The sequence below is a fragment of the Leucopleurus acutus genome (assembly GCF_964270905.1).
Source record: "Leucopleurus acutus genome assembly, chromosome: 21".
Classification (NCBI taxonomy): Eukaryota; Metazoa; Chordata; class Mammalia; order Artiodactyla; family Delphinidae; genus Leucopleurus; species Leucopleurus acutus.
The window spans coordinates 12593232-12617343 of NC_139163.1; the positions used below are offsets into that span (position 1 = coordinate 12593232).

At 45.2% G+C, this 24112-nt stretch overlaps 1 protein-coding gene across 1 annotated transcript in view; it reads right to left on the reverse strand.

Annotated features, from left to right (window-relative positions):
* ENPP6 (ectonucleotide pyrophosphatase/phosphodiesterase 6) overlaps positions 1-24112 on the reverse strand; it is a gene marked incomplete at its 5' end in the record, with an annotated part of 88854 nt that overhangs the window by 13194 nt on the left and 51548 nt on the right. Inside the window, 4 exons of the mRNA XM_082863854.1 lie at positions 2248-2385; positions 4920-5099; positions 6268-6409; positions 10915-11026. Of these exons, the coding sequence (XP_082719980.1) occupies positions 2248-2385; positions 4920-5099; positions 6268-6409; positions 10915-11026 (572 nt within the window). The remainder of the gene's footprint in view (positions 1-2247; positions 2386-4919; positions 5100-6267; positions 6410-10914; positions 11027-24112) is intronic.

The following is a 24112-nucleotide window of genomic DNA, read 5'->3' on the forward strand; positions in this document are numbered from 1 at the left end:
AACCACCCTGGAACTTCTTACCTCTAAACTTCTAGTTATGTGAGATAATGAATCTTTATTATTTAACCCATTTATTCAAGTGGTGTATGACTTATAACCAAGAGCATCTTGACTGATACCCCAAGTTTCCCCATCACTGTGTTTTAATCACTCATTGGGAAAATGTGCATCGTCTTGCTAGATGTGCTAATGCCAAGATACTGTATTGACAGTTCAGATACTTCCAGACTGAACCTTCTCTGACAGCACTGACGGCTGGAGCAACTTCCCTGGTGACTGTCCACCCCTCCTGCAGGAATTGAGATGGCTCCTCGTGAGTTGTCCACTGTCTTCATGACACCCTCTGGCTTTGCCACTCTCCCTACGTAAGCCAGTTTTTCCATAAATTGTCTCAAATCACCTCTGTACTCTTATAATCTCCCTCCCTGCCATGGACCAGCCTCTCAGTGTGGTTGATTTCAGCTAAATGTGAGAAAGTAAACAATAGAGTCACATAGTCCTACAGAGAAATGAGTGACAGTTAACTGTGGATTAACCCTCAGCATCGATTTGCTTTTAAAAACTTAAAACAATTTTACCAGAATATTCTAAATGGAACAAGCTGCAAAATGTAAGCCCTTTTGTACGGCTTGGGAAGTTGGCTTTATGGAATAAAATTGAAGAGGCACCCAGTCAGGTGGCCCACCTGACTGCACGTGTGTTCAGTGCAAAGTCCTAAGAAAACCACTGGAGATGAAAATGCTGTGAGCCTAGAATAACCTCACTCCTGGTGAACTTCAAACGGTGTGATAAAGTGACCAGAAGCGTTAGTGCGCTTAGAGGAGAGAGCGCTAGGGGGCAGAGGGACCTTCTTGGAAACTTCCAAAATCACATGGCATAGGAAGCCGAAGTCTGCTGATCAGGAGGACCCAGCTTGGCCGCGGACAGCGCAGCTGACATTTCTGACCAGTTCTGCTTTGTTTCCTCAGCGACCAGCTGCTTCTCTGGTCTGAGAGCACACAGGAACAGCTCAGTCCTCCCGAACGACTGAGGTTTACATCAGAGAATCCCTGTTTTCCACACCTGGGTCGCTAGATGTCCACTCATTTTGCCTGATCGGTATTTCTGCCGATCGCCACCTGCCCTCACTCTGGCAGATTAAATACCACTCTTAGGCCTTATACAGTCGTCCCTCGGTATCCACAGGGGATTGTTTCCAGGATCCCCTCGGATACCAAAATCTGTAGATGCTCAGGTCCCTTATACAAAACAGCACAGTATTTGCATATAACTACACACATCCTCCTGTATATTTTAAATCATCTCTGGATTACTTATGATACCTAATACAATGAAATGCTTTGTAAATAGTTGTAAATACAATGAAAATGTGACGTAAATGGTTGCCAACATCCAGCATATTCAAGTTTTGCTTTTTGGAAATTTCTGGATTTTTTCCCCTGAATATTTCTGATCAGAGTTGGTTGAATCTACAGATGCGCAACCTCGAATTTGACCGTACTTTGTAGGCCTCAGCCAACAACTCTCCTGTACCAACACCCGCTACTCTCTTTTAGCCTGTAGTCTGGTCAATTTGTAACCCAGCTTCATACTCATACTGACAGTGATCCAGGCCCTGTCTGGGAACTGACTCTAAACAGGACGTGACTGCGGATTCCCCTTTGGGGTGCCTTACCAGCTGGCCGGGTATCAGAAGCTGATGCAAGGGCCTAGTGAGCTTGGAGTCCAGGTGGGCAAGGAGGAAGCTGCTGAAATCACCCGGGCACCAGGCAATTAGGGTTTGGGCCCAAAATGCAAGATAAGCTCTGTAAAATCAAGTTGGCAAACCAGAGACCTGGGCCTGTGGACTTTTGTCTGCCAATCATTTCCCTTTAAGGTGAAAGCAAAGCCGAGCCTCTCCTGGCTTTTCGCTGCCCTAAAGCAATTGCTTTGGTTCACAGTAACTGTTCCACTTTAAACTGAATAGGTTACACTGTAAGCCTGGGTAATTGAGTTAAGGCCCATTTGTTAAAATACAGCAAGTCTGGAGCCATGAAGTCTAAACCATGGCTCTGGGTCGGAGTCTCCAGTTTGCATCTACAGAGTCACCTGACCAAGCCTTTGGATTCTCTAAAGAAGGAAATAAAACAACAAATGAGACTTAAGCAAAAACGAAATTTTTCAGGTGGAAAAGGTAAATAATTGTTTACCTTTGGCTGTTTGATAGAATTTGTATAATGAATATCTTGTCATATGTTTTATATTTACCTCAGTTATGAACCATCCTTCATCGGCCACTAAGGTCAAAGGAGAGACAAATCTCCCTTTCTTGTAGTAGAACCTGCTCGGGATGGCCTCTTTCTTGTAGACAGTCATGTGCTCCACTGTTCTCAATTTGTTATATATCTGCAAAGATAACCAAGAATGACCAGTTTTGCATTCTCTCTCTTAAATGTATGTGAATATTTATTGGACCTGGAGGAGAGGAAGGACTTTATAAAAACTTATTTATGTCAAAAATACTACAGTAAAATAAAAAGGTGAATGAGAAGTTGGTCTGCCTGATGTTAAACACCACCAAGATCAAAGAAAAGCATTTATTCTTTGACTAGACCTACAGCATGTCCTATCTGCACCTGATTTTTTTAAATAAATTTATTTATTTTATTTTTATTTATTTTTGGCTGCGTTGGGTCTTTGTTGCTGGGCGTGGGCTTTTCTCTAGTTGCAGCGAGCGGGAGCTATTCTTCGTTGCAGTGGCTTCTCTTGTTGCGGAGCACGGGCTCTAGGCGCGCGGGCTTCAGTAGTTGTGGCGCACGGGCTTCAGTAGTTGTGGCACGCGGGCTTCAGTAGTTGTGGCTGGCACGCTCCAGAGCACAGGCTCAGTAGTTGTGGCCCACAGGCTTAGTTGCTCCGCGGCACGTGGGATCTTCCCAGACCAGGGCTCAAACCCGTGTCCCCTGCGTTGGCAGGCGGATTCTTAACCGCTACGCCACCAGGGAAGCCCTACGCCTGATTTTAAAATACTAGTGACTGTTTGCCATTAATTACACTGCTAATTTTCCGATGAAGATGTAAACCCTGTACCTCTTTCCAATATTTAGCAGCAGCTTAAATCTTTATGGCTAGAATTAAAATCAACCGGCTGGTGTTGATTTGTTGGCCCTTAGCCAAAGCTGGCATATATTCCTGGGTAGAACTGAATATAAAATTGAGTTTATCAATTCAACTCTGGAAAATAATTAGCCTTTAGGCTGTTTAGTAGAGAGTTTCTACTGGCCCCAGGAGTTACGATTTCCTACTTAAGAAAATCCATAATTCTTAAGAAAAGTAGGGGGCATCACCAGAAAGATTTTGCATAAGTGAAAACTCTGATGACACATAACGGGCCTCACAAACTGTTGTGTCCGTCACGTGACAAAGTGTCACCCAAACATAGCCCCAGTTCTGAATAATCTACCAACTGCTTTAGGCAGCTTGCACTGCCTGATGTACACACCACATTGGAAGAAAGAAGCTCTTCCCAGCTCGTGAGCTGTTGATGCTCTAGCATCCTGGAGACGGCATGTCCCTAGGTGCCAGATAGGAGATAACAGATGACGTTCCTTGCCAGGAAAACAGAACTTCTTTGCAAGAAGCCATTTACTGTGGGACCTGCCAACGTGTAAAATATTCTTCCCAGTTTCATATTTAAGGAGTTCACGAGAAGCCTGTGCAAACATATTCAGCACCTCCACTTGCTGACCGTGGAGCCTGAGAAAAGGGGGCACCCGTCGGGGGAAAGGGACGAGGCTGGGGAGAAGCCGCACTGCGGGCACCGAGTTCCTCAACCCCAGACACACAGATCTCGGACTCTCATGTGGGAGGGAGCGGTCAGGGCTGGGAGGAAGGTCTCTGTCTGGGCCAAAAGGGCCGGACCCCAGCCTACACCTGCCGTGGGGAAGCAGGGCAGGCAGCTGGCCCAGCCGAGGCTGATTCCCATCTCCCTGCCGATGCGCCGCCCCTGGCAGCGGTGGAGGCCTCCCCCAGGGGAGAGAGGCCCAGAGCCTGTGCTGGGAGACGCCCAGGCCACACGGGCCAAAGCAGTCAGCCGGCGGGGCCACTCACTCCTTCACCTTCAAAGCGTGGTTTACCCGCCACTCGGAGGGAAAGATTGTTTGGAGGGAGGGGTAAGCAGGGGCCTTGTCATCGAGCGTGCCAAGTCCCCGGGAGCCCTGCCCCACGCCATCTGCACGCCGTGGGAACTCCGCCACGGCCTCGTGGGGACGCCCCCTCGGATGGTGGTAATCGCCGTAGGCGACACACACATCGTCCCTGCAGCCGGCCCAGCTGCTTCCCGTGCTTCACGGCCGCCCAGGAGGGCAGCTACAGTGTCGTCAGTCAGCACACGCAGTGGAGAGGTGGCAGGAGGGCCGCTTAGGGAGCTGCTCGGCTGCTGAGGGCGGGGGTCTGAACCCCGGCCGGCCGCGTGGCTCCGGGCTAAGGGGCCGACCCACGGCACACGCGGCCTCAACCTGTGCTCGTCCGTCGCCGCCTTCTCTCCAGTCCCTGCTGAGAACAGGTCAGACTGGCGGCTTTCCTCCAGAGAAGGGCCTTCTGTGCAGGCTTCCGCTGTCCCCAGCTGCGCAGGAGAAGTGCTGCATTTTGGTCAAGAACGAACCGGCCCCACGCCACGTTCTGGGCACTGCACACCCTCGTCTCGTTTCATGCCCTGACGTTCAGTGCCCGCTTCAGAGAATAGAAGACACGGGAGGATGAAGCACTGGACCGAGGTCACTCGGCGAGGAAGGGGTCAGGTGGGTCATCTGCCACCGGAGTCCCGGCTCCCGAGGCTGCCCTGTGCCTCCGCCTTAAAGCTACACACAGACTCAGCGCAGAGTCATGGCCTCTGAGGGTGCGCTCTGCCCCCGTCCCCCCCCCACCCTTCCCCCACGTCTTGCCTCAGAATGCTTCCCGGGCGCCGGCCACAGGCTCACAACCGGCCCTCGGTCCTTCACCTGCTGCAGGTCATGGAGGCTGATGTACTTATCCAGCTCAATCACTTTGTCCATCCAGAAAATGTCAGTCATCCCGTGATCTGAGAAGATGATGACGTTGAGGTCGTCCTGCAGCTCGCGCTCCTGTGGGGAGACAGGCAGTCAGGACGGCGCCCAGAGGGGGACCCTCTTACACCAGCTGTCTGGCAAAGAGGTGTTTTCAACTACAAGTTATAGGAGAAAGGCTTCTTCCCCAGTTCTGAATTTAATCATCTGCTTGTCTGCCCTATAAGACACGGTTCAAAATCATAGCAGAAGTGCTGCAGGGAGGGAACGAGAGAGCCAGTCCCCGTCCGATTAGCGCTGAACATAATACGTACGAGGCTCCAGCCTTTTAAGATAGCCTTTCTGTTTTCATCCTCTTTGGGTCTTTCAACCAACTTGTGTGGGAATACAACTATCACTCGCCCGTTTTACACGTGTGAAAAATTAACCCCACAAAAGTTTAAAAAAATAATATTTTAAGTCAGACAAAGACAAATATCATATGATATCACTTATACATGGGATTTAAAAAAATGATACAAATGAACTTATTTAAAAGACAGAAATAGACTCACAGACAGAAAACAAACTTATGGTTACCGAAGGGAAAGTGGCTGGAGAGGGATAAATTAGGAGTTTGGGATTAACGTATACACACTACTTATATAAAAAACAACAAGGACCTACTGTATGGCACAGGGAACTGTATTCAATACCTTGCAATAGCCTATAACGGAAAAGAACCATATATAATCTATTTATCTATCTATCTATCTCTATCTCTCTCTATATATATATCTGAATCACTTTGCTGTACACCTGAAACTAACACACTAACACAACATTGTAAATCAACTATACTTCAATAAAAAATAAATTTTTTTTAAGTTTAAAAATAATACTTTGCTAAAAGTCATTCAGTAAGGGTGTGGCAGAATCAGGGAGAGAACCCAGGCCTGGGTTCCGCACCCACACCAATCTGGTTACCAGACTGAATGGTTTGGTAAAGCGTCAGGCCATCTTGCCAGCTGAGCCGGGCGGTAATGCAGATCTGGGTCATTTCAGTGCCACTGGCCTGGCTGTAAGACAAGGGAGGTCGTGGTACCTGGGGAGGCGTTGCGTGAAGAAACGAGACCCCTCAGACCCTTGAGCTGGCCCAGTCAGCTCTCAGCAGTAAGAAGGAAGATGTCAAGGGGTGTGACAGTCAAGGAGACAGAAGAAGAGGGACAGAGGGAAGGTTAGCCCAGTGGGCCTGGTTTTCGGTCACCTGGATCCATGTGGTCATGTACTTCAGGACGGTGTCCACGGCCCTCAGGGCTTCTTTCCTCTGTGGCGACGAGGGCCCATAGTGGTGGCCTTCCACATCGATGCGCTCGTAGTAGATGGCCACCAGGTCCGCCTGGCCGCTCCTAGGGAGGGGGCGGGCAGGGTGAGAGCCGAGAGAGGCCCTGCCAGCTTTCCCCCCTCCCACCCGGTGCTCCTGGCGGAGGCGTGGGCATCCTCCAGCCCCTGCCCTGTGGTCCAGGCACAGCGATACCTTAAAAAGAACAAGGGGGTTCTCCAAGGGAGAGAGGACCTTGGAGAAGGTGCCAGTCCCGGGCACCCTGGTGACAAAAGTCAGAGAGCATGCTTATGGGTCACCTCCCCTCTCAGCTCAGCATGACCCAGGAGTCGGAAGAGGTGGCGACAGGCAGGGGACAGTTCTGATAACTCCCCTCACCACGAGCTGTCACCAGAAGCTCAGAGAAAAGAGAAGCAATCATTCAAAACACGTCTCCTCGGATACAGACGGTGGGAGGGAGACACAGGAGGGAGGAGCTATGGGGACATATGTACATGTATAGCTGATTCACTTTGTTATACAGCAGGAACTAACACACCGTTGTAAAACAATTATTCTCCCATAAAAATGTTAAAAAAAAAAGTCTCCTCCATTATTGCTGGTCTTCGAGGGAGCCTCTAAATAAAACACTAGACTGTAGGTTTCACTGACCCGCAAGAATAAGAACAAGCTTTACCAGGCAACCTTGCAGGAGGCAGACAGGTTTGTGTTTGTGTTCAGGGCCTGACGTCTCTGGGGACCCAGGAAGGGTCAGCTCCAGGGTGGGCACAGGGTGAATTCTAGCACTGACCACACTTTCTGCATCCCGGAAAAACGCCCCCCTCGGCCAGAGTACTGGTGGTAAAAATCCAACTATTTAACCCTCCGTGCGAAGCTGAGACTGAGTGGGAACTAGTGACAAACCTGGAGTAGGAGGCTGAGGGAGTCGGGTGGGGGGAGAAAACACTGTGCGATGTACCCCCTCCTCCACACAGCGCACAGCTTCCCGCTGTGACTGCCCTGCCCACAACGTCCCCAAAGCACCTGAACAGAGCAGTGATGCTGATGACGGTGATGGTGCGGGTAGCAGTAACAGCGACTGACAGAAGAGGAAGCAGTGGAAAAGGAATGAAGGCTAACTCCTTTGTTTGGACTTTAAGGGTTAATAACTAATCCTCTTGGCGGACTGCCTTATTTCTCTTGAAAAACTCTATTTAAACAAACACACAAGTGAGGCGGCCTGGTCTCTCCTGGTGTGGTCTCCCCCGACACTTGGAATGAGAGAACGTGTATCCTTAGCGCCTGTGGTGCCTTGGGCCTTGCAATCCACAGAAGAGGAAAAAGAACCTCACAGTAGTTCCAGAGCGTGGTTTGCACAACCCCGCCCATCCTTCCGGTCTCAGGAAGATGGTGCTTCTTCCAGGAAGCATCCCTGATGCCCAGGCTCAGTTGGGTGGCCCTCCTGGGCACTCCCACGGCTTTCCTGGTTCATCTCTGGGTTGCGATTTTTCACACTGTGCTGTAATTGCCCATTTATGTGTCCTTCCCTCCCCTCTAAATTGCGGGGTTTTTCACCCTGGGACGCATTCATTCTCCACTGTGTCTCAGCTCAGCCTAGGGTCTGGCATACAGGAGGAGCTCTGTAACTGTCAGTTGAAGGTATAATAATAGTAAGTGCTCAATAAGTCATAGTTATTCTAGGTCAGGCACTGCGTTGAGGGCTTTTCATACATTATCATAATTCATCCTCACAGCAACCCTATCAGGCAGGAATACGTTAAACAGAGAGTTCAGTACTGTTGCCCACATCACACAGCTCGTGAGAAGTGGAGCCAGCACTGAGACCCAGGTGGAGCTCCAACACCCTGACCCAGATACTCTGAGAGAATGCAACAGCCCGCACCAATGGGGAAACATTCTGCTACCCAAATGACCATGTGGAAGTGGTTCTTACTCTGCTATAAGAATCCCACCAACCCCAAGAAAGTGGGGCGTGAGACAAGGCAAAGGTAGCAGTGAAACTGAGTCACTTTCATTTCTCGGCATGAGCTCTATGTCTGTGGCTTGGATGTGCCTGCAGATTCTGGATCTGAGTTGAAAAGTGTCCCTAGAGAAAAGCATTTGCAGATGAGGAAATAGGCCAAAAAGGATTCTAGGCCTCACGGACCTCTGAGACATGGCTAGGACCGGAAATGTGAACTTCCCACGTCCAGGGTCAGAACACTTGACTCCACCAGCCCGGGCTTTTGAATGTCCACACCGACTCCATTCACGACACGGGGGTCGGTTCCAGAGAATGTTCAGCCTGGCGTCTTCCTTCACCATGGTCATACTTGCCAAGAGGGCGCACCTTTTAATGATGCTGTGATGTTCTCGTACCCTGAGGTGTACTTCATTCACAGTTTGGAGGATATACTGGTTTCCAGTTAAGGGAAATTGCTAGTCAAGTGTTCTTTTCTCTGGCCCTTCTTTAACAAATACCGTGCCCCCCCCCCCCAACGGGGATGGGGGTAAGTTACTATTCGCTTGTTTCTCACGAATAATATTATCATCATTCATACTCGCTAGTGTCTGAATGACTAATACAAGTGCCCCCTGCATCTACAGACGGCAGAGAACAAAAAGCCACTAAGGGTCCCACGCGTGTGTAGGCAGTAGGGAAAAGTCCTAACTTGGGAATGGCATTTTCATACATATCCCTAAACTCTCTTGAGGCCCATGTTCATTACACTGATGGACTGATGGCATTTCCTCCACCACGTTGGAACATGATGGAACTTTCCACAAAATCATGCCCTCGGATATGTCTCCGTACTTAGCTGCCTTTTGTACTTGTGCCTGTAGCATCCCAGATGCGCTGGTTCACACAGAACATCCTGTGTTTAGGTGTGTGCACTTCCAGGGTGGGGCTTGTATGTGGGAAAAATTTCACAAGGTTTACTGGTTGCACTAAAGCTCGATGAAATGCTTTCAGGTCACTACAGTTTAGACACGTCACCTTAATACAGCAGCCACTGGGCCGGTTTCTTTAAGGCTATTTGCCATATTCATAAATCTCCGTGCGATCAGAAAGCTAGTAAGTCTCACAGATTCACCTGATGGCTTTGTGTCAGGAAGCTGTCAACCCCAGATGCCAGGAACACTGGAGTTGTGATGGTTGAGATTCGGGGATTTATACATATGCCTTTTGTGAAAGACTTCTATGTTGGAGCTCGTTGATTCATGAGGGACCTGAGTCTTCAAGGGCTAAGAGCTCTTGCCTGTTGGAGTTTAGCTGACAAATTCTTGGTGGCCAGCTGTTTTCCACATGGATCTGGTCTCCATCACTGGTCAGCTCATTTGTAATGGAGCGGTTGGGTGAGGAGTGATGGGTGGAAACGCCTGCAGATCTGTTATTGGCTATTTATAGCTTTCAGCCCAGGAACCATGCCAGAAGGACATGTGGCCATCAGCCCAATTACCTGAGAGCTGCAAGGGGCCCCCAACCCTGGATTTCAGGGACACCCAGATCTCCCATCACCTTAGGATCCTGTCCAGATTTCTTTTCAATGTAAAGAGTTCACAATGTCACATCAATTTTCCTTACTGAAGTGGGTTGGAGAGAATTAGGGAGAGAGAATGGTTAAAGGAACGGTTGAAGTTGCTGAGTGTTAAAAAAAAAATTGAGGGACTTCCCTGGTGGCGCAGGGGTTAAGAATCTGCCCACCAATGCAGGGGTCACGGGTTTGAGCCCTGGTCCGGGAAGATCCCACATGCCGCAGAGCAACTAAGCCTGTGCACCACAACTACTGAGGCTGCGGTCTAGAGCCCGCGAGCCACAACTACTGAGCCCGTGTGCCACAATTACTGAAGTCTGCGCACCTAGAGCCCATGCTCCACAACAAGAGAAGCCACCGCAATGAGACGTCTGTGCACCGCAACAAAGAGTAGCCCCCTCTCGCCGCAACTAGAGAAAGCCCGCACGCCGCAACGAAGACCCAACCCAGCCAAAAATAAATAAATACATACACTTTTTTTTTAAAAAATTGAAAACTTAGAAATAAGTCAGTTTCCCTGACACACTCGTGTGCTATTCAGACCATTACTGATTTCTGCATTTTTCAAACTGGGTGTGATAGTTCCATGTGGAAGAGAAAAAAAAAAAGGTTCTATGTACTAATATGCTAATAGGCTTTGTACATTTAAAAGAAGATGGCAGAGTAGGCAATTTTTCCAAACTTATTCCACCAAAGATCTTCCTTCTTTTGTCAAAAACTTATATCTTTGGAGAGTCAGGCATTCACTATGTGAATTCACTATTCACAATGTGACATTCACATTGCTTCTCTAATTTCCATCAACACAAAGAAGAAAGTCCTAAACCCCTGGGGACTTCCTTGCTCTCAATTCAATGTTTCCAAAGGGTGCCCCTACCTAAAATTACTCAACACACAATCATCCTCTACTAGAGGGTAGCAATCACCGTGTGAGAGGCTCACTACCTCTCTGAGACATACTTCACCTATACCAAGCCTTCTTAATCCACTTTAGCATTCATTATTGGTCCTGGAAACAGGAAGAACAGTGGCATGGCTAAGAATTTGGGACACTTACTTGAAGAAGTCAAGAGCATCGCTGACTGCATTGGCAAAATTGATATCCGTTGGGACATTTTTATATTCTAGGCAGTAAGTAGGTCTGACACCAAGAATCTCAACCTCACAGCCTAAGAAGGAAAAAGACAGTAAATGGTTACTTTCTTCAATAATCAAGGTAGGGTGATGAGCCTATTTTAGGAAGCAAATACCATTAGTCAAAACAAAAATTTTTGTTCCTTTTCATGAAATAAAAGAATGTATTGTTGATAAGTGGTGTATTTAATTCTAATTTTGTTTAACTGGAGCAGAGGCTCTTAAACATCTTTCCTATACAGCACTGGTGTCTCATGACAGGGACTGGCAAAAATTGGTTAATGGTTGTCTTTCCCAATTTGAAACAACAATAACAAAAATTAATTAGTACACAGAATGTCTCAATTGAAACTCTTTTCTATAGATTTTTTATAACTACTAATTCTTCTAGTGCACCTTTGCCTATTCTAGAACCAAGTATGAGGTTAATATCTGATTAGCCTGGGAATAAGAAAATAAAGACTTCACTAGTCTAGCTGGACTCAGAAGTACTGCACTGATGGGCAAGTCTAAAAATCACTGAGTTAAAGCAAGGGTCCTGAGCCGTCCCTTTACCTCTCCCAAAATGAAGTAAAAGAATGAAAGTATTCAGATGTTGGGAGCTGCTGTGGTTTCAGCTTTTCTGCCCCAGGCCCCTGAACAAGTTGAAATGGTTGCCCCGAGGAAGAGACATCCAACCTCATTATCAGAAAATAGGGCAGGAGAGGAACGTGCCAGTCTCAGTTTGTTAGTTGGGTGTATTTACTGGGCACCTACTATGAACTAGTCACTACGTTCAGACATAGTGGTGTATTTAACTCTAATTGTGTTTGCTCCATCCTGTGGCATCCCAGAATCTAGCCTAGTAGGAGGAGGATTCCGTGCAAACAGTGTAATAGTTGAAGTCTAAAGTGAAGTGCACATTTACTGGGTGGTGAGGGGACTCAGACGAGGCACATTTAATGCAGATATTATTTCCTTCTGGAAGCTTTCCTCAAATCCCGTGTTGGACTCAGTCTTACAGACTGTGTCTGGCCCATGCGTTGGGGTTAGAAGTGGGAAGAAAGGGACGTCCAAGCAAAGAGAGCAGCGGAAGCAAAGTTCAAAGTGAGAAACAATAAGATGTGTGTGTAGAACAGCAAGCACGGTAACGTTCCCAGGCAAGGGGGTCTGGAGGCCAGATGGTGAGCTTTTTTGTAGCCCAGAGAAAATGATTCCCACTTACACTTGGTATGATCCTTACGAATCCTATAAAATAGCTGATGGTGCCTTCATTTTACACAGGAGGAACTGAGTCAAAAAGGTGAAGAGGGGGCTTCCATGGTGGCGCAGTGGTTGGGAGTCCGCCTGCCGATGCAGGGGACACGGGTTCGTGCCCCGGTCCGGGAAGATCCCACATGCCGCAGAGCGGCTGGGCCCGTGAGCCATGGCCGCTGAGCCTGCGCGTCCGGAGCCTGTGCTCCGCAACGGGAGAGGCCACAACAGTGAGAGGCCCGCGTACCACAAAAAAAAAAAAAAAAAAAAAAGAAAAAAAAAGGTGAAGAGACTTCCCCATTGTCTCAGGGCAATAATGAGGAAGAGCTAACATTTGAATCTAGTTTTATCTGACTCCAAAACGTTAGGTATTCTTTTAAAACAGTATCTGATGAATTCAGACATGCAAGGACAGACATTATGGACATTAAGGACAGACAGACATTTTTCCATAATATTAAGATTTACTCAAGCTAATCGAGAAATAAGTCAAAATAAAAGAACCCAAGAACGAATAAGATAGGGTTTTAAAATAAATAGCAGTAAACGATGAAATCACAAAATATAGTTAAGTATTAGTAATATTAATGTAGTTATGTGAAAATATTTTATTGAAAAATAAGGTGCATATTTTAAAAAAATGTTTAATGTAATAACCTGGATCTAAAGTTCCCAATTATTTAACCAAAAAGGAAAGGAAAAGCATTTTCATTGTTGTTGGAGGGAAGGGATGGTCAATATATAGTGTTCATTCTAGACATTGATTTAGAAGTTTGGAATATACAGAAGAAAGTTATATGCATAACTTCCAAATCACTAAAGGAAGAAAAAGAAGCATACAAAATTAATCAAATATCAAAGTACATGAAAAGAAAAAAAAAAAGGAAATATCTAGGAAGCCCTAATATTGAAAGCATAATAAAAGAGAAAATCAAATATATTCAAAATAAATGTGAATGGGTTACACTCTACAAGAATGTCAACATGAAGTAACTATAAACTATTTTTAAAATTTACAGCTTAGGTAAAATGACACAGCAAGGTTAGATATAAAAGAATAGACCAAATAAACCCCCCCAAAAGTAAACCAAAAAATCAGCTCTCTCAATAGTATTCAAGTTGATTATGGTCTCAAAAGCCTGAAACAGCTACAAATCCACATTAATAGTTTAGAATGTAAATGAGTATTTATATACCATAAATATACACAAATATACATAATTATTATTAAAGAATTCTTATAAGAATGGAATTGTTATAAAAACACAAAAGTTGGAAAAACTGATCATATCCTCATCCACAAAGAAAATCGCATTAACTTCCAAAAAAGTAGAACCTATACAGCACAATGCATATTATCTGACCACAGGTAATAAAACTATAAATTAATTATAACAGTTAACTAAAAATAAATCCAACTCCTTACAAATAAAAAAGAAAACCTTTATGAAACGATGTAAAGAGGAAATGAAAACTTCACTGACAGGCTAGTTATTAACAGTGAAAATTCTACATTTCAAAATTTCATGGGGGGACTTCCCTGGAGGTCCAGTGGTAAGGAATATGCCTTACAGTGCAGGAGACGCAGGTTCAATCCCTGGTCAGGGAGCTAAGATCCCGCATGCCGCGGGGCAACTAAGCCCGCGCGCCACAACTACTGAGCTCACATGCCTCAACTAGAACCCGCGTGCCACAACTACAGAACCCACGCGCCCTGGAGCCCGTGAGCCACAACTAGAGAAGAGAAAACCCACACGCCACAACTAGAGAGAAGCCCGGGCACCACAACGAAAGATCCCACATGCCTCAACGAAGATCCTGCGTGCTGCAACTAAGACCATACGCAGCCAAAACTAAATAAAATAAATAAATAAATCTTAAAAAAAAAAAACTTCATGGGACACATTTTCATTTAGGTCCGAAGCAAACCAGGAGCGCTGCCGTCACCGCTATAATCTGTTACTGTTATAGAACTTCTTATCAAGGCAGTTAACAACAGACAGAAATTTTAAATGAGTGGGGGAAATCAGGAGGCATGCATGAGTGTTTCTCTACGGGAACATTAAAAAAAAATTTTGTCTGTAACCCTTGGCAAAATACTCATTTTGCTTCATGACACAGTACAGGACACACACTCTCACAGAGGAAACAGAAGTTTCACTAAAACATGAGCAAAGCATGCTAATACTTTATTCTATTCTATTCTGTTTTAGGTGGGTTTTTTAAAACACTGGTTAACAATCCACAAATTGATGTCACTGTCCATTATGAATCAAGACCAGTGTTTGAAAAACACCAATATGAGGCACACAGCTAGGAGTGGGTTTCTGGGTCACTCTCCTCCAGAGTGGCAATGTTTGGCAATATTTATATAATTTTTATTGTATACATGCTTTTCCTTGAAAACCACTTCAGAGAACATATTCTAAGAAAATAAATTTGTATATACAAGCACCTTTTTTACAATATTATTCAGAATTATTATTCAGAATTACAATATTATTAAGAAGCAATTTAAACATTTGGTAATAAAGGTATGGTTAAATTACAGCACATCCAAATAATGAAATACCATGCAGGCATATACAATTATTATGCCATTTGTATTTACTGCCATACTTTTTTAAGTGAAAAAAGGCTAGTAAATAGTTTGTGAAGGATGATCTCATTTTTGTAAATACTTAAAGCATATTTAGGGCTTCCCTGGTGGTGCAGTGGTTAAGAATCCATCTGCCAATGCAAGGGACATGGGTTCGAGCCCTGGTCCGGGAAGATCCCACATGTCATGGAGCAACTAAGCCCGTGCGCCACAACTACTGAAGCCCGCGTGCCTAGAGCTGGTGCTCCGCAGCAAGAGAAACCACCGCAGTGAGAAGCCCACACACTGCAACGAAGAGTAGTCCCCGCTCACTGCAACTAGAGAAAGCCTGCGTGCAATGAAGACCCAATGCAGACAAAAATAAATAAATAAATTTATTTTTTTTAAAAAAGCATATTTATGTCTAAGAAAGAGTGGAAGTGAATATAACAAAATATGACAGGGTAAAATTTGTGTGGCTGCCTTGGTAGACTTTTTTTGGCTAAACTGAAGCCATTCTGAACTTCTTTCTTCCTTTCCATCCCTTACTAAAGAAAGAGGAAAGCTTTCTCATCTGCCCAGGGTCCCTTGTGAGTAGGAATGGTCATGTGACTCACTACTGGCATTGAGATCTGCTGAGATGCTTCGAGTGGGAGGCTTTGCTTTGATATGAAAAAATTAACATGAGTTGCTAGCGCTACCTCTTTTCTTCTTCTGCAGTTTGGAATGTAGGTTGTAAGGACATGATCCCTGGACCGGCAGCAACCATTCTGAAACCATGAGTCAACAAGCATGAAGGGAAAAAGTTAATATGCTAATATAGAGCAGAAGAATCAAAAGAGCCTAGTTTTTTAAAATGACACTGTTAAACAGCTGAACCACATAAAGTACATACTTCTTATGTGATACAAATAAATTCGTATATGTTTAGTCATTGTTGGCTAGGTTTTCTAAAACTTGCAGTAGATAGTTCATAACTGATACAGAAGGATCATAGCTGACTTTTATATTCTTATTATTGCTTATTGAATTGAACTAACTTTCCTAAAATAAATATCTGTTATTTTTGTAATAAGAAACCAAAAACATATTTTTAGTGATAACTTCCAACTTCCTTCTAATATACCCATTAAGACACAAAAGTTCTATTGTATGAATATCCAGTTTTTAAAAATTATGAATAATGCTAATATAAACATTCTTGTACATGTTCTTTGATGCACTTAGGTATGCATTTCTGTTGTAATATGTGTAGGAGTAGAATTGCTAGATTTGGAGTATGCGTATGTTCACCTTTATCAGATAATGCCAAATAGTTTTTCAAAGTTGCTATATTAATTTGCTCCTCCTGGCACGATATGAGACTTTGTTACTCCACCCTTGTCATCACTTGGAATGTATAACTATTAATTTCCATTTAAGAATGACTTTACTTGCATCCCACAGTCCAAATACCCATAGTTACTTCTTCTTTGAACCATGAGTTATTTAGAAGTCCCTCGTTATTTTCCAAGTATATAGAATTGAAATTTTTCTTTTTATTATTGATTATACTTTAATTACACTGTAGTCAGAGAACACATTCTGTATGATTTCATACAGTTCCAATTTGTTGAGAAATGCTTTATGGCTAAAATATGGTCATTTTTGACAAATGTTCCATGTGTACTTGAGAATAATGTGTATTTTAGTGGTAGTTGGGTACAGTGTTCTAGTAATATCAATTAAGTAAATATGTTAATTATGCTTCATAAATTTTCTGTATCCTTCTATTTTTTTATTTTCTTGTATTATCAGTTACTGAGAAAGATGTCTTAGAACTTATTATCATTGTGAATTTACCCATTTCTCCTTTTGGTTTTACCAATATTTGCTTTATTTATTTTGAGATCGTGTAATTAGGAGCATGAAAATTCAGAATTATTACAACTTCTTGGGAGATTGAACTTTATATCAGCGTGAACTGTCTTTCTTTATCTTAAAAATAGTCTAAGCTTAGAGTCTGCACCGACTGATGTTATAGCTGCACCAGCTCTCCTTTGGTGAGTGTTTGCTATGTCTTTTAAAAATGCTATTACTTTCAACTTTTCTGCATACTTACATTTAATGTACACCTTTTATAAGCAGCATATATTAGTTTTTGCTCTTATCTTATCCAGTCTGATAGTTGTTTTAAATGTGAATTTCTATTAAAGTTTAGCATAGATACATACAAAGTGAATAAATGATAAGTGTACTGTTCATCCTGACAAAGTAAATGCAGCTGTGTAGCCGGCACCCAGATCAGGAAACAGAACATAACCTTCACATACAGGCACCTTCTCGTGCCCCCTTTTAGTCACTGTTCTTCCAAGTGTAAACACTATTCTAACACTGTAGATTAGTTTTACCTGCTTTTGAACTTTATATAAATAGACTAATTCAGATTAATTGGAGTATTTAATGAAATATTAGTAAAAAACAATAAACGTTGACTTGCAATGTACTTAAGGAAATTTTTATGTTTAAATCAGCCACCTAAATACATGTCTTGTATTCATTACACATTTGACAGTTTTTCTCTCCTTTCTTAATTCCTTTTGGATTATGTATGTATGATTATTATTGCTCCTTTTCCTCTCCTCTATCACCTTGCTATTTGTATATTTTAATTAATCTCTTTCTGGAATAGTGCCCTAGAGATGATTTTTAAAAATTGAAATATTGGTCAATCGAAATCTAATATAAATTTGCACTCCCACAACTTCCCAGGCAATGCAAAGACATTTAAACACTTTAACTTTGAATTTTACATTTCTCCTACCTTCTGTGCTTCTGTTGTCATGTATTTCCATTCCGTATGGGTTTTTAATCTAAAAATTATTATTACTACTATTATTATTAGCTTAATTTTTCCTACACATTTACCCTTTCTGTAACTCTTCATCCCTTCCTCCATCTCTGTGCTTCCATTTGTGACAATTTTCCTTCCACCTTAAGAATTTAGCATTTCCTCCACTCTAAACGTGCTGGCAATAAATTCTCTCACTGTTCTGTCTCTAGAAAAAGTCATTATATTGCCTTCCTTTAAAAAAAAAATTTTTTATTTATTTGGCTATGCTGGGTCTCAGTTGTGACACGCAGGATCTATTTCCCCGACCAGGAGTTGAACCCAGGCCCCCTGCATTGGGAGCACGGAGTCTTAACCACTGAACCACCTGGGAAGTCCCTTGCCTTCATTTTTGAGGGATATTTTCACTGGATATAGAACTGATCATTATTTTTCTTTTATCATTTGGGGATATCATTCTATTGTCTTTCTGGATTCCAGTATTTCTGTTAGAAAGTCAGCTGTCAGTCTTATCACTGCTTCTTTGAACAATTTTCTATTGCTGCTTTTAAGTTTTTCTCATTTCTGTGGTATCAGCAGTTCTGAAATTAATGGATTTCACAGCACTTCTTGAGTCTATGATTTGCTATTTCTTGTCTGTTTCAGAAAGTTCTCAAACTTTATCTCTCAAATATTACTTGTGTCTCATCTTCTCTCTCTAATCCTTCTGTGGCCTTTTCACTATGTCCCATGTATCTCGAACATTCTTTTCTGCCTTTTTCATCTTTTTGCCTATTTAAGCTGGAGAGCTGTCTTCAGTTATAGAGTTCACCTGTTAAAAAAGATTCTAGTTTACTACTGCAGGTCTCCATTTTGTCATTTAGTTCTTTTATCATAGCTCTCTTTAAAGTCATATCGGTATCTGGACCAGTGGGTTTGAGTCTATTGTCTACTGTTTTTCTCTTGATTTTTCAGTCAAGACTTGCCTGTTTATTTCTCCTGAGTTTCCAGTCAGGACTTGTTTTCCCATATTCTGGGAATGCTGCATATTGTATACAAAAAACTGTAGATATCATTTGACACTCCATATGTTGTTATCTTTTTCTAGAGAGCACAGGCTTTTGCTTATGAAGGGCACCTAGGCTACAGGCAGACCATCTTAACCCAGAGTGGAGTTAGTCAGGGATTAAGATGACTCGAAGCTCAGCTTGGGTTTTATGAAGGCTTCAGTCCTCCAGAGGGTTTCACCCCTAGTTTACTTCTAGCTCCTTCTTACTCCAAGGGCATTGTCCTTTATTGTCCCAACTGAAAGTCTAGGATGTTTACTAGATCTCTTCTGCTTGGTGGCCCATGAACTCCAATTTTTGTCATTTCCCCCATCCTGTGATTCTGTCAAAACCTCAGTTCAGTTTCTTAGTCTCTCAGCTGCTGTTTCCGTGATCAGTGTTTAAATGCAGCGGAGACATGGTGCCAATTTCCAGATACACCTTGTTCTCTAGGTCTTAGTCTGTCTCTGATCCATCACACTGTGTGCGCGTGCATGCGCGCGCACACACACACACGCACACACAGAGTCCAGCAGCGTTTTCAGTTGTTGCTGGGGAGAAGAGTTGTTTCAAAGTAGCTTTGCCTGTCATTGTACCAGTGGAACCCCAAATTTCAATAAATGATCTTTTAAAATAAAAAGTTACATTTTACTGGAAATGTATCTCATAATGAAAGGAATAGGATGCTTTTAAAAATCAGTTGGTAGGCTTCACTGGTGGCACAGTTGTTGAGAGTCTGCCTGCCAATGTGGGGGACACGGGTTCGTGCCCCGGTCCGGGAGGATCCCACATGCCGCGGAGCGGCTGGGCCCGTGAGCCATGGCCGCTGAGCCTGCGCGTCCAGAGCCTGTGCTCCGCAGCGGGAGAGGCCACAACAGTGAAAGGCCCATGTGCCGCAAAAAAAAAAAAAAAAAAAAAAAAAATCAGTTTGTATATCCATGAATGAATATGATTGATCTCTAGAATGAGACAAGTTCAGAATCCATTCTATTCCTATTTGTTAAATCTAAGTGATAAGAAAGTTGTTTACATAAATAAGTAGATGGAAATAGAACTAGTCTGTCATTTAATTCTTTGAATGGCTTCTTTGAATGCCAACATTCACATAGTGATCTATCATCATAAATGTTTAAATAGTGTTTCAGCTGACAACTCAATTGGGGTTCTCTTAAATAATTTAAAAGAGAGCATGGGCAAATACTTGACTATTTTTACGTTTTGTTATTTTGTCACTAGACGCATTCTTTTCTGTACACCTACACCAACATTTCAAACTGTTTCTTTGTCTGGCCCTGGAGGCTTTTATGTACGGAGGCAATGCACCTTAGTAAGGTTCTTGACTGCTGAGGGGTACTCCTTTCTTATATAAAGTAGGAAAAGGACATGTTTTTAATCAGGACGATTTTTGCAATATATATGAACGTTGATGATCTTAAAACAGATTCCCTTAAAATTAATCTTGCTCTTGGAAATCCTTACAGTTTGAAGACCCTGAACCAGGAAACTAGGCGTTAGTGCTGCTACTCTAAGGGAACTGTAAAGTTCAGAAAGCAGCAGGGCTTACAGTGGTGCAGGCAGCTGCAGGTAAGATATGACTGACAGTTGTCATTTATTCTCAGGGTTGTTCCCCAGCTGAGGCTCTATAAGCTGAGCGGAGAGAGGGAAAACCTTCGCTGCAGAGCCAACGGAGCATTATTGCCTACTGTCTCTTCAGATACGCAGCCAGCCAGCCAGAGGAGTGAAAAGGTTGTGTCTCAGCCCAGCAGAGATGCCCTGACACTGCAGACACAATTAATTTGGATCGAAGCTACATACCTTCACGTGGCCCTGAGAAGGGAGAGACTGGTACCCAAGTTCACAAAAACTGAGGCAAGTGCAGCCATTCTGCGCTCTCTGTCCTGAATGGTCTCTCCCAGGTGAAATCTCCCACGGCAAAAACAGTCACCAGACCTCTAATCTTAAAACCCAGAATGAATAAAAATGACTGGCAAAGGAAACAGCCAGCAAGCAATGACAGATGCCACGATGGAACAAGGAATTAGTGAAAGTGGTAGATTTAGAGACGGCAAGGCTCGTTATTCCTGGAAGAATTAGTCTGGGGGCTTCATTTTGTTTTCCTTAGTCTTTACCTGATGGAAATCATCAGGCTGGAAGGGGTGTGTTGTGTGGATCCCATGAGCTATTTCTCTAATCAGGAGCCTGTGGGTCCCTTTCTGGACCCACCGTGGGCTCAGTCTGTGAACCTAGGCGCACTGCTCAGCCCCTCGGGCTGTCGCCTCCAGGCCACTTTCATGGCCTCCCAGCGAGTGTGGATCTGGGCAACTGAGGTCCTTCAGGTCAGCCCACCGGTGCCTGAGGAAAGCAGGGATTCCTGAATCTCTGCACAGGGGTCTGTGGGGAAACAAAGGCAGTGGCCTGGCTTTTGCAGTTTCAAAGACCAACCAGGAAGTTGGCAGTAAGATTTTGGTTTCACCGGTGCTTCAAGGGCAGGCTTTGGCTTTCCTGCATCTTATTTCCTCATTGTTCCCAGGGAACTTGAAAGGGAATTGCCCTTAATTAGGGCTCACTGTTCAGGTCCTCGTCTTATCTCTGTCTAGAGTCTGCCTTCCTGCTGGACAGTCCCACCTCAGCAACCTAATAAATACATCCTGAGCTGGAGGGAACTTAAAGCACAACCAAAGAGGAGCGCCACTAAGCCCATGCATCTCTGTGCCAAAAAAAAATTTTAAGTCACTTCTTCTTCAAAACACTTAACTTATATCTGCTAGACAATTATTTTAATATATCTATTTTGTCATAGCAACATGACTGTCACAGACCAACATACTGTCAAAATAAATATGCAAATCTATGACGACTATAGTGTGAGCCACGCCCCCACGGACACAGCATCCGGGCACAACGAACAGCTTTCACGGCCCTTCGCGGCAGCCTTACATCAGTGCCTTTTATTTTGCAGCTCAGAAAACAAATGCCTGCGATGGGAGAAGTGACTGTCCCAAGGTCTCCTTGCCACCTAGTAATCAGCTTCCTGGCTCTGATACTTTTCCACTGCTTTCCTGACTGATCCTTGCTTCCTGCCAACTCTCTCCAAGGAAGTTGAGCCCATGAAAATCACATTTCTCTAAACTTCCTACAACACAGGTCCCGCCTTCCAAGTGCCGCTCGGCTTCCAACTTCCACACACCTTGTGACATTAACCCCTGTGAGCTGCATTTTATGGGATAAGAGGCAGGTGTACTATAGTTGAATATGCGTCTCAAGAGAGCTTATTAAAACAGCTAAGTCAATTAACTCTTAGAAACATGTCACCTTCTGCAGGAAGATACATCTGAGGCACAGGAGCTTATGGGGACAAGTCCTTGGGGAAAGTGTGGCCTTTGATCTCAGAGGCCCTTTCCCAGGTCAGCCGGGCCCACAGGGCTGGGAGGTCTCTTCTGATCTGGGGATGGGAAGGGGGGGCGGCGGGGTGGGCTGGCCTGAACACAGGATGCCATGCAGACTGGCCTTGTGCACAGGAGCAGACTGGTGAGATGAGAAGCACTCATTCATTAGAGCAGGTTCTGGAAACTCAACGGGAAAGGACTCACTGGGCGTGAAAGGTGATAATGGGAACCTGAGGGCAGAGGAGCATGTGCCTAACCCAGGCTGGGTGTCTGCTTTAGGAAGGCAGTGGTGAAACCTTAGCAAGGCATCATGAGGCCAAAGATCTCTGCCTCTGTGAGTCAGCTTTACATGGGAGAGTCTCTGTCCCAGGGTCAGGGACCGTACTCTTGCCCAGCAGGCCCAGGTGAGGAGTGAGGGGCGCCTGGTGCCCCTCATATCAGCCACGAGCAGCATCTCTGGGTCAGAGGCACATGCCTCAAGGTCATCTAAATCCTGCAAGTGATGTCACGCTCCCCAGGGGGAAGGCATCTCGACTGCTGCACACGTGGTGGTCCCCACCAGAGCCTCCTCCCGGAGCAGGTGGTTTCCTGGTATTTGGATCCAAGGAGCCTGGGCCTCCTCGGGATGCAGGAGGCCGGCAAGTCCTTGACTGCAGGCTCAGCCTTGCCAGTGGCTTTGCTAGAACTCTAGCACCGACCCAGGGATTCCTCATCCCCCAGCCCTCCAGTTCGAGCCTGTGATCTCGAGGTCTTACCAACTGCCCTTTACCTCCCACCATGTATCTGGGGGAACCCTGGTCTCCCCAGCTTCTGAGCTGGTTCTGAACCACTTCCAGGAATGGCTGGGAGTGGGAGTGAGTGCTACATGTGGCCCTGCAAAGCCAGCGCTCTGCACACCTGGGCAAAGCCTGAGGGCTGCCCCAGTGGCCACACTTCGAGCACTCCGCGCCGCCTCTGCACAGAGTCCTGTGTGCACAGCTCGCCCTGTCCGTGGCTTCTGCCCCCCAGCCCTGAGGCATCAAAAAGCCAGACTCTGTCCTCTTTCCCTCCCCTGATGACCCAGTGGCCAGATCCCTCCATCTACCCCTTTCCTGGGAAACTCCTTTCCTGCCCCTGACTGGCCATGATGGCCTGTCTCAGAATTCTCATGGCGATTTAAAACAGGACTTGTGTTTCACTCTGTGGCCTTTGCTGCAAGTGTGTATTTGAATCCCTGATGTGACCTTGCAGCATTGTTTTGGGCCAAGAGTGACCTGGCCAGAGCTTCCCCCTCCCCCCGTGCACCCAATGTGACGCATTAGAAGGACACAGGCTGAAGCTCCCTTTTAAGAATCGGGGGGCAAGGGTGGGGTTACTGTATAGCTACTAACCATATATTCTAGTCGGATACTCTCTATATCTTATCTCATTTCACACGCCCAGCAAGCCTGAGAGGCACACGTAGTCATTCCTGTGGGACCGATAAGGAACCCGCCGCACAGAGAGATTAAGTGACTATCCCCGGGTTGCACGGCAAAGAAGTGGCTGAACTGGTCTCAGCTGTTCTCTTTCCGGTCATGTTCTAGCTCTTTACATTCCCCTGAGGTTCCTCAAGGGCTCCAGCCAGCACAGCAGGGAGAACAGGAGGGGAGAGGCCGGGAGGGGACAGAGCTCTCTGCACACAAAGGGCTCTGGTGAGGTCAAAGTGCCTCGTCTCTGTCCCACCCTAAGGAATCCCTCTGACAGATGCTGGATCCCACAGCCAGCGGCCCACCAGCTGAGAAAAGCACTGCAGGGGCAGCTGAGCCCCCTGCCCGCTGGCAACGAGGGCGTGTTTGGTGCCGAGGGGGAAAGTGGAACAGACCCGGGGGTGGGTGTAGGCCTGCCTCGGCCACCAAAAGCCAAGCGTCCCGCATTCTCTACCGGGGACTGAGTTTCTACAGGAAGTCCCGACTCTGGGCTCTTTTCTTCACTCTGTCAGGATCCCTCCCCCTGAATCCCTCCGCTCCCACCCTGGGGTGTGGGGGGCAGTTGAACTGGCAAACCTGGGATGGCCGGTGGGAAGACCCTCCCCCGCCTCGGCCAAGCTC